The 10,422-nt window shown below is 51.8% G+C and overlaps 1 protein-coding gene across 1 annotated transcript; it reads right to left on the bottom strand.

Annotated features, from left to right (window-relative positions):
- Positions 1-7,801: 7,801 nt before the first annotated feature.
- Positions 7,802-10,412, bottom strand: LOC119108445 (WAS/WASL-interacting protein family member 3). Its single transcript, XM_037232015.1, has 3 exons — positions 10,149-10,412; positions 8,023-8,866; positions 7,802-7,814 (listed from the first exon to the last, which is right to left on the bottom strand). Exons 2-3 carry the CDS (start codon positions 8,718-8,720, stop codon positions 7,802-7,804), a joined length of 711 nt encoding a protein of 236 aa, XP_037087910.1. The 5' UTR covers positions 8,721-8,866; positions 10,149-10,412.
- Positions 10,413-10,422: the final 10 nt, after the last annotated feature.

A 10,422-nucleotide genomic window follows, 5' to 3' on the forward strand; every position in this document is an offset into this window, starting at 1 on the left:
AGACACGGTGGTGAAAAAACATGGATAAATATGGATACGGATTTTCCATCCTACAACCAAACGTAGCACTAATTCTCAGCAGTTGACCCGACTTAGCGGCAGCAGGAATCTCATCCATCCTGGTACCCAATGGCATCGATCGGGGGAGACAATAAAAAGCCCGATGGGATCATATTCTGATTATATTTCAGTCTGTTCACAGTGCGTGTCTGGTGTGGAATGGCACATGTACCAATACGTTTGTCGCCTCCATCCTTATCTCTTCGCTGAGACTCCTCTCTGTCTCTGCTCGAGCCATTCTCTTCAGGAGTCTCTTCGCTTCTCTCCTCTTAGCTTACCGGCTCCTTCCTCTCTCTTCTCTTCTCTCTCTTCTCTTCGCCCCTCTAAGGAGATCCGGAGAGTAGAGCGAGTGAGGGCCGCTCTCGACTCTATCTCTCTCCTCTCTCTCTCGCTTCTCTCGAGAGAGAGAGATCTTCTGCGATATATATGGCCGCTGACGCTGCAGCTAAGGAGTTCAAATGTAGAAAAAATAAAGAAAATACTCGAGCCTTACTCGGCGGTTTCAGTTTCATTCAGTCATCTTTCAAACTGGCAGAGGCTGTGGCCTATCGACGAGAAATTTGGTCAAAAGTCTTGGGACTAGGTTGGTTTCCTCTTTGGGCGATAGACGGTAGAGTGCTTGGCTGTGGTAGCGTCTGGCTTTTGTCATAGTCCGAGGATACGCAGCCTCAGCGACATTCCCCTTACCCAGCCTCGAAAAAGAGGAATCAGCGCACGCCCATCTCCAAGGCGGCACGCCCATCTCCACGCCTACCTCTCCAGGGCGGCACGCGCATCTGCACGCCCATCTCTCCAGGGCGGCACGCGCATCTCCATGCCCATATCTCCAGGGCTAGCCCTGAGATGAGAGTGATTCATGAACATCCAATTTCACGCTGTCACGGCAGAACGCCGGAGCACCAAGAAGCCAAGCATAGCCCTTAACACAAGACACCTGCAAACAAATTTGCTTGGAAACACCGGGAAGCCATAAACGTCAGAAACTCCAAGAGAGAGAGTAAAACGTTATCATTACTCGCATCTGGTACTTCTCATAGCCAAATCCACGCAAACTGCGGTCATTGACCCCATGGGCCTCCTGTCAGGCCCCATGAAAGCTTCTGTCGGTTACCCACGCGAAGGTCCCTGTAAGGCCTTCTCGAGGTCGTTCCCTGGTCTTACTAAAACCCTGCGTGTGCGCTTGCCTGCTGTACCATCAGTGTGCATTGCACAATCACTCACCGACTGCAAGGCAGATCAACAGCCGCACCCAGTCCATCCCGCAGACGCCGGCACCTGGCGAAGGACGAGGGCCTAGTAAAATTATTTATTATAACTGTCCACTTACGGCAGCGCACCGCACGCGATGAATCGTCTCAGACTGGTGTGCGAACATAATCTGAAGCCGACAAATGAACTTTGTGTTTTTGGAACGCAAGCGCTGGAAGAAAATTGACTTCAAAATATAAATGCAACAGAACTTCCACCTTCCAAACGGCTATCGAAAGCCACAGTTCCGTGGCCCTCTGCGAATAACTTCCGTGCAATACGACCGCTGTCAATCGATGCCTTACCTGGCGTTCTTTCCGTATCCGGTGCCTGTCAGCGTGGTGGTTCGCGCGCAGCGGGTGTGTCCCTGCACCGTCACCCCGGGCGTCGGAGCGTGACTGTTGGCTAACCTCACCCCGACGGCCGCGCCCGCCCAGCCCGCGCAGCAGAGGTCTTCGTGGGCTCGGTATATCCGCCGGAGCCCATACCGTATCGCTGGAACCGAAAGCAAACATAACCGGGTTGATGAGCAGTTTGGGAACGGGACTTGAGACAGTTTTTAATGTCATTTCAGGCTTTTTTATTACACAAATTTCCAAAGTCTTCTCTAACATGAAATCTGGTCTGAATCCTACTCCCCCTTTCACCCAGCAAAGTTTACTCCGCGTTCAGGGCAATAGCATGCCGTTGGGACGGACTTAAAAGTCGCAAGTAATACATTTTCCAGTAAGACAGAAAAAAATTGACTTTTGCAATATAAACCGAAAAACTACATTTTAGGTGTGCCTAAGTACATTTCCGGTGGGCCAGATTCTGGTTCCTTCTTCTGGCTTTCGTTACTAATTCTCCAGAACGGTCAAGAGAAGATCGCTGAAACGTTTTTACTTTTCTTAATTACACTTGTATGTGTTGCGGAAAGTTTTAGTTACATGGCATTCCAGGCCCGCGGTCAGAACAAGCTCTTAGGGGGTTTGCCAACGAAACAGCAAGCAGGCGGCGCTTGGTGTGTACATGATCCATTTTTGTCAGGCTAGGACAACGTCATTACCCTCTTAACACGCGCTCGGCTGGGGGTCAAATTGATCCCCCCGAAGGTATTTCCAGAATGGTTTCCGAACGGCGCGGCGCAGCCGCGCCAAATTCTGCATAGCTGTAGACAATTGAATAGCAGATCGTTTGGTATCAAAAATCAGATGTGCCTTGTAAGGTCGCTGACCCATGGCAGGTCAAAGCCAGGCCATGGTTTCAGCGAAGGCAATTTCTAGGGAATCCTTCAATCTGATACAACGGCGGAGTGTTAGACGAAGCCATACATCTCTGAAATCCTTTCTTTTACGCAACACAACAGTTGAATGAGCATATTGAATTGACATAAGGTCAGGTATGAAGGTCACACCAAGGTCAAAACCAACCTGTTTTGTTACTCTAGGGCTTCCTGTATGGGATAGTTTCTGGTGCTCATTTCAAATTTATTGATAGCAGGAACCGCATTATACATCATCCACGGACTTCTTAGAGGTCGGAAAAGGTCATTGACCTAAAATGAGCCAGGTCAACATTTTGTTTTAGGAACGTACTGTCTAGCATAATTTCTGTCGCTTTGTCAGACGCAAAACTCATAGCAATCTTGCATTATTTTGGTCACCTTGACCTCCATAAGGTCAAAAAAGGTCACTGGCCTTAAATGAGCATGCCACCTTTTGCTTAGAAACGGTTATCTAGGTTCTGGGGCACCTTGGAGACCAGCCTGGAACTTGATCTTGTTTGACCTTTTTCGGCCCAAAGGTCATGACCTAGGAACCTGAAATTTTGACCGAAGTGAGTTCACGTACAGGTCAACACACCCTGTCAATTTGGTGTCTCTAGCTTTCTTACTTCACGAGATCTCAGGGGGAGGGGTCAAATTGACCCCCGAGCGAAGCGTATCTAGCCGGCCACCCGGGCGCGTGTTAAGCAACACTGGTTTAAACGATTTCCTGAGCGTCTCGAGCAAGCGGAGGTGGCTGGGAAGGAAGGGAAGGTGTAAAGTCGCAGCGAAATGTGCAGTAGCAACATTGTGGTGTATTGTATTGACAAGGCAATACGTTCACACATTTTGCAGTTGCAAATGCACTTATCTCGGTGATATGGATGTGGAGGATGATGCATAGATGGTAAGATAAGGGCAGGGGAGAGGAAGCAAGGAATATCGGATTGGTAAGATACGGTCAAGTTTACGGGGCCGGCTCCGCATTTGCATGGTGTTTGGATTAAAATACCCAGTCTCATCAGCATCCCGTGAAATTCAAAACCACGCCTTTTAGTCCCAAAATCGTTTGGCTTCTGAGCTTGACACAAGTTGACTTGTACAGGCTACGGTGTCACGGCCCACCACAAGTTCAACTCCAATCCCTGGGTAACTCGGAGGCCATTGCCAGCACAGGACCTGCTAGGCCCTGTGGGTCCCTGGCTGGCACGGGGCCTCTCGTTAACTCAGGGCTCCTATCATTGTGAATCGCCCCGGATCTGTGACAGTGAGTCACACAGGCACTCAACATGTTTTTTTTTTCGGTTGACCGTTCTACCACGACGGTCCATGAGCTATCCAGAAGTGCAGGGCGAAGAGTCCGAGTGACCAAAGCGTGAATCTATAATAGAATGCTGTCGTCGTGTGTAATGGTCGCTAACAGGACCTTGTAGGAAGCATTAATCCCAGTTAGATGTTTGGTCGTTTGACTCGAATGTGTCGCCTAGAGATGCATAATGTTGTGATTTATTACTCGCGTTTTTCATGCATGCACTTGCCAGGAGAAATGAACACCGATGTAATTACTTCTCACATCAGATTCGGGAAGGCTGAGCGGTTGAGTGGAGGCGTTTCCTTCTATTTTCATTATATCCTTATTAGAAACATGTCAGTGCAAAATTAATGGTTCACCATTTCTCAGCTTCGTCTAAAAAATACCCGAGCCTATAGCCCCGTGAGGGTTTGTATAATCGCGCTTGCAGTTGCACGGATGGACTTTGCGCATCAGAACACTTCATGCACCCATTTTTATCAACACTAGATATTATTGAGCACATTTTACCAGACAGTTATGGCGGAATGCCGCGAAAACATTTTACAGTCATGCTTAAGAAAGATATAGTTTCAGAAATAACTCATTCTGCAGGTGCTGATCATCAGAAACTAACTTACGAATGAGCATTTTGAGCAGCCAAAACTGACGTATTTTTAATGGCCTCGGGTCATGATAAGGTTACGCAAAGGGTCACCTAGATCACCCGGTCACGAGGTCACAAGGTCAAAATTTCAAAAGAGTGAAAAATCGGAAAATATAAACGATTCCTTACATCATTGGGTGCTGAACGGTATAGGAATTATGTGTTATTCCGATTGCTTAGGCGTGAGCTATCGGTCAACAAAGATGTCCATGTAGTAACCAGCCTTAAAATACCGGAAGCTATAACTCGGTGGTCGTTGCTCCCATCGAACTAAAAGTTTTAGAGCTGGATTCACCTAATCAGATAACCCATTGGATGCAATTTTCATCCAAATCTGCGATATGAATGCGTTACTTTGTCATTTCACCAATCATTTGTCGCGAAATACCCCAGCAGTAGAGGTAGTGTTGTGTTTACGCAAAGCCTACATAAGTTTTTCGCAGTAAACCACATGACGCTTATACATTGCGCAACTATGATCTTGGCCGTGTAGCACTGATGTCGCTCATAAGCCTTTGTAGTGGAAGTAATGCTGTGTATAAACAATGGCTTTTTAAGTCTTTGCGGTAGAGGCAAACATGGGCACAAGCTTTTGAAGCATAGCTTCTGTCATGTAGCACTATTTTTGCGTATAAGCCTTTACAGTAGAAGTAAACTCGAGTATGACGTGAGTGACAAGTACAGTTCTTAAAGCATATGACGAGTACAAGTTCTTAAAGCATAAATTTTCTGGTATACGACCAATGTTGCATATAAGTTGTTTGCGGTAAAAGTGATATCGTTTATAAGTAATGGCTTTGAATGTTTTTTGTGCATTCAAGCTTTTGTAGTATCACACTAATGTTGTATGAATATTGACAGAAGAAGTAATGTCGTAGCACTCCTATTGTTAGGAGTTCTTGTTACATGTTCGTCGAAAGGTTTTTGCTACATGGTATACAATCAGCCAAGCATTCCATGACTCCCAGCTCAAGATCAGCTTGAGGATAGGTACATAAAGGTCCTGCGAAATTTCCGCCCCATTTATCATCTTCGTTAGATGTCGTAGTTGCAAAAGAGGACGGCATGTGGGAACGAGTGTGGGAACGAGGATGTTACCTATGCTGATACCGTATTACTTCTTCCTTCGTCGTAAATAAACGGTTAAATGTAATCGTAATGTGTACATAAAATTAAAATCATACCATTCATAGGAAAATGTTACTGATGAAGAGAAATACATCTACTGATATTTCCTATGCATGACATCATACCAGGCCACGTGTTGACGGCAATAGCAAATATTTCTATAATGCATAATCCTTTTACCAAACTTGACAATGAAGTGGCCGTAATTCGAACGAAAATAGGCGGCGGAGGGTGACTTGGCAGATCGTTTTTGGTATACTCTCCCAGCTTTGAAACCGTCCTCAGGTTAACGCAGCACGAGCTTAACTGGCAAGTGATCAGTTTCCACAGATGCGGCGCGGTTTTCGTGCATCCTGTACTCGCAAGCACCGACTTTGTTGCCTAGTGGGTTTTAAACTCGACGAGTCGTCAAACTGCGCACAAGCCCACCCGAACAGCCTGGCATGTCACAATCCCCGGTGAGGGCATTGGAGCACTACGTGCCATGCTCCCACGCTTTTGACGCGACCTTGGCCAGGCGTTTGCCACTGCAGATAATGCACCTGGGCAGGTTTCACGTGTGATCGTCAATCTGCCGAACCCCGCGATTCCATCGTCCGATAACCTTGCCGATACGCACGTAAGCTCTCGTATCGCTGGCTTGTGCAGTTGGGCCGCCACTGCTGTTCCCGGACTCCTTCCCGTGGCGTGCGCCGTGGGACAACCACTCGACCGCAGCCACAAATAAGGTGCGCTGTGTACGCGCCACACACACACACACACGCGCACGCACGCACGCGCGCACGCACGCACCATCGGTATCAGTTCCATGGAGCTACATCCACGCGCCGTAGACCCCAATCGTGGCGTGGTTGTGGCTGCACGCCCCTTCCGTCGTTTTTGCAACTGACAAAATGCCGCCCTGAATGCCAATCGGGCTCGTTCCTGATTCGATGCTTCTTTTACAGCCACAGTAGGAAAACAGACCAATCCGCCCTAAAGTAACCGGGTCCGCGCCCTACCAAATCCTGTAGCCAGCGATGGCCACGCCCAGCCAACAGACTTTCCAGCTTATTCCAGTTTTATTTTTAACTGTTTCGATACCACTGGTCACGCTAGCCCAGCCCTCTGACGTCAGGAGAGGTCAGCTCCGTTTGCGGGGTGTGTGCTATCACCTCTATTTGTATTTCTACAAGGGAACCCGAGCTACACCGCTCGCCGGTAACACCGGTCACGCGCACAGCTGACCAGCTTGTGGCGGGTAACCATTCCAAACAGGGGAGTTAGTGTTCCCAGTCTGGTGTCGAAGGGTATCAGTGTTCCCAGTCTGATGTCGAACTGTAGTCAGTGTTCCCAGTCTGATGTCGAATAGGTAGTCAGTGTCCCCAGTCTGATGTCGAAGGGTAGTCAGTGTTCCCAGTCTGATGCCGAAGGGTAGTCAGTGTTCCCAGTCCCATGTCGAAGGGTAGTTAGTGTTCCCAGTCTCACGTCGAAGGGTAGCCAGTGTTCCCAGTGGTAGTCAGTGTTCGTAATCTGATCTCGAAACACCAACGCAAAAATCTTGGATTCCACAAGCAAAAGCCTCCGGGGCACGTTTTCACATGTATTTATATCAAATGCACTATCGACGCGTCCGGCCGCTCGAAGCACCAGTTGTAACTCAAGAGAAGGCGCGACACGCGGCATGGGCCCGGACAGGTCCACTCCAAACGTTAAAACCACTTTGTACTTCAGTGTCAGAGAAAATAACACTCTTAACAGGCGGGCGCACCGCCACGCCTGCCTACGCCTTCCACACACGCACGCGCGCTCGGGATGGACAGCGACCCGGAGAGCACGGAAAAGCCGCCCGTCCGCGGCACGCCGCGCTGCGACATCGGCCAATAGGTCATAGCAAAACGACAGTACTTAGCACTACTCTCCGAGGGGCAGAACACAATGAATAACAGAACAAAGGAACAGAAATGCGGTCTGCAAGAGAACAGAATATGGAATTAAGGTTGATCTCACACACCCATGGTATGCATATTTACAAATTCATAATTCAAAATATTTACAATCACACTCACATCACAGACTGCTGCTGTAAGATAATCTCCCACACCCACTTCGTTTTGTACACACCATATAAAAATACTGATAAGCTTTTTTCTCTTGGGAGACTACTGAGCGCGCGGGCCAGTCAGTGGCGCCGTCTGGGGGTCGCAAGGAGCGGCAGCGGGCGGCCGGGCCGGGGGACCAGTTACAGCAGCAGGACACACGCGCGGGCTGCGGTGGCTCGACACGGACGGTCAGTGCGCCGGCGGCGGCGGCCGCACGCAAGCGAACGGCGACGGCGGCGGCCGCACCGGCGCCGACGGTCTGGCCGGCGGCGGCGGCGGCGGTGGCAGCGGCGGCGGCGGCGTGAAGCGCAGCGCCCCCACCGGCACGCGGCCGTTGAGTCGAGCTGCCGCGTGCAAACGCACGGGCGGAAACAGGCCCGGACGGAAGGCGGGGGGCGCGCCCAGCCGCGGCGGCGGCGGCGGACACGTCGGCAGGCCGTTGGGCAGCGCGTGTCGCGATCCGGCCGCGAACGGCGAGCGCGGTTTGTGCGCAGCCACCCCGGACACCTGCAGCCTTGCGGGCGGCGGCACCGGCGCCGGCGGGGGAGGAGGCGGCGGCGGCGGCGAGTCCCGGGAGGAGCACCGCGGCGTCGTCCGCTGGGACAGCGCCGACGCGACCGGCGGCGGCACCGGAGCCGGACTGGGACCAGCCGGCCTGCGGTGCCCCGGTATCGGATGAGATGGCGCTGGCAGTGGCGGAGGCGGAGGAAGCGGCGGTGGCGGTGGCGGCGGAGGTGGAGGTGGCGACCCCTCCCGGCTGGCGGCGTAGCACGAGTCGGTCGGCGAAATCTCCCGAGGCCTCCTCCTCGGCGGCGACTTGCACCTAGTAAAGGTGGGCGGCAGGGACGACAGCAGCGGCAGCGGCAGCGGCGGTGGCGGCGGCGGCGGAGGAGGCGGAGAGGCTGGCAACGGCAGCACCGGTCGCGGCTGCTCGTCCACCTTCAGACCGAACTCACGACGCAGGCGCTCCGTGAGATTCTCGCGCTGCTGCTCCAGCATGGTCGGCGCCGCGTTCCAGCGCACGTTGGACAGCTTGGGCGCCAGTGGGCCCGACGACGGCGACGACGGTGACGAAGCTGGCGACGGTGGGGACGGCGGTGACGCCTGGGGCTTCGATGGACTTCTCTCCGACGCCGAGCTGGCATCTACACGCAGGGGACGCGTTGTTAAGAAAACCACCCAAGACAATCCGGTATTCTTATGAAGAGCATACAAATCCAGAACGTCCAGTGAACGCCGCTTACGCAGTGCCCTCGTGCGAGGAAACAAACGCCAAGCTCGAAATACCCAATCCTTCAGATATCTTGCAGTTGATACCAAACTAAACATACCCAATCCTTCAGATGACATTTTGTAGTTGATACAACACCAGTTTTGTTAACTAAATCTTACAACATTTGTAGATGGATAACACAGCATGCGGAACAAACGATGCGAATATAAGTTCTTTGTGAAATTGGTCCCAGGCTGTTAAAACAATCAGTCATGTAACAAGCCTATGACAGACAATACTGCACGGCCATATCCCTCCGCATCATCCGTTAGTGGTTACGAAACCGGTCGCAGCGTTAACAAATCCCATATAAAATAGACGAATACAAATGTCACCACGAAGCGACCACCCAAAAAAGTTCGCATTACGTTAGAAAGCAAACAGTAAAAACTAAACCCGAAGTACAGCGCAAATTCATCCCACTAAGTGGAAGAGTACTTAACACTCAACCCTATTCAGAGTTTTTCGTGACGCGGCCTGATGCGGGGGGGGGGGGGGGAATCGATGTGACCCCCGTCGTTTCCAAACTAAGAAAGGGTGCGATAGCGCAACATACCAGAGGTATCCTCAAAACCCTTAATGGGGGGGGGGGGGGAGGGGTGACATCCAACACCGCGTCAAGGAGAGGGCAAGGTTTCATTGTTGGTTGATGACAAAACTAACAGGCGCGGAGCCAACAAAGGCCAAGCAGAACAGTGGGACCGAATACTCATAACCATGCTGATTACTGTAATGAAGGGATAACGCGAAGTTCAGCACGCAAATTACCCTCTCCTGTTCAATATTTAGCACGACTGTTGACGGAATATTGCCATCAGTCGAGTAAGTGAAACAATTTTAGGATGAAATATTTCCCCACTGCAAAGCGAAATAAAAAAAAAAACAATTGTCTTCTGTATGGCCTTGCACCCATAATGGCCAGAGGTGACACTACCTATGCGTGGATTGTCTCAACCCCAGTCACCTGCAGCACGACATACCAGCACACAAACAGTACATCGAGATATGAAGCAGCTCAGCTCAACTCTTAAGCGTGGAGGAGCCATCAGGAGTCCACCAAATTAGCAGCAGCAGACCGCCATCGCGCCAGTGACACGAGTACCCCTTCGCTCCATCGCCCCACCAGACGCCGTCCCCACCGGACGTCTACTCACCGGAGTCGACGCCGACGTCGGCGTTCTCGTCGGCATCGGCGTCGGCCGGCGACGTCGGCCGCGGACTGGGCTCAGCCGACGCCAGGTCCAGCGCCGGCAGCGCCGGCGGCGTCGGCCCGTCCTCGGTCGGCCGTGACGGCCCGGCCCGATCACCGACGGCTGCCGCCGGCGTCGGCCCGTCCTTCTTGCGGCGCCGGTAGTCCTGCAGGCTCAGCCGCCGCTTGACGACAGCAGGCGGCCGCGCCGGCCCCGGCTTGGTGGCGGGGCCGGCAGC

The sequence above is a fragment of the Pollicipes pollicipes genome, unplaced genomic scaffold, assembly GCF_011947565.3.
Source record: "Pollicipes pollicipes isolate AB1234 unplaced genomic scaffold, Ppol_2.1 Scaffold_6686;HRSCAF=7923_pilon_pilon_pilon, whole genome shotgun sequence".
NCBI classification, from domain to species: domain Eukaryota; kingdom Metazoa; phylum Arthropoda; class Thecostraca; order Pollicipedomorpha; family Pollicipedidae; genus Pollicipes; species Pollicipes pollicipes.

Bases quoted from the DNA above. Each gene is read 5' to 3' on its own strand.
- LOC119108445 (XM_037232015.1), bottom strand. From the start codon at position 8,720: ATGCTGGAGCAGCAGCGCGAGAATCTCACGGAGCGCCTGCGTCGTGAG.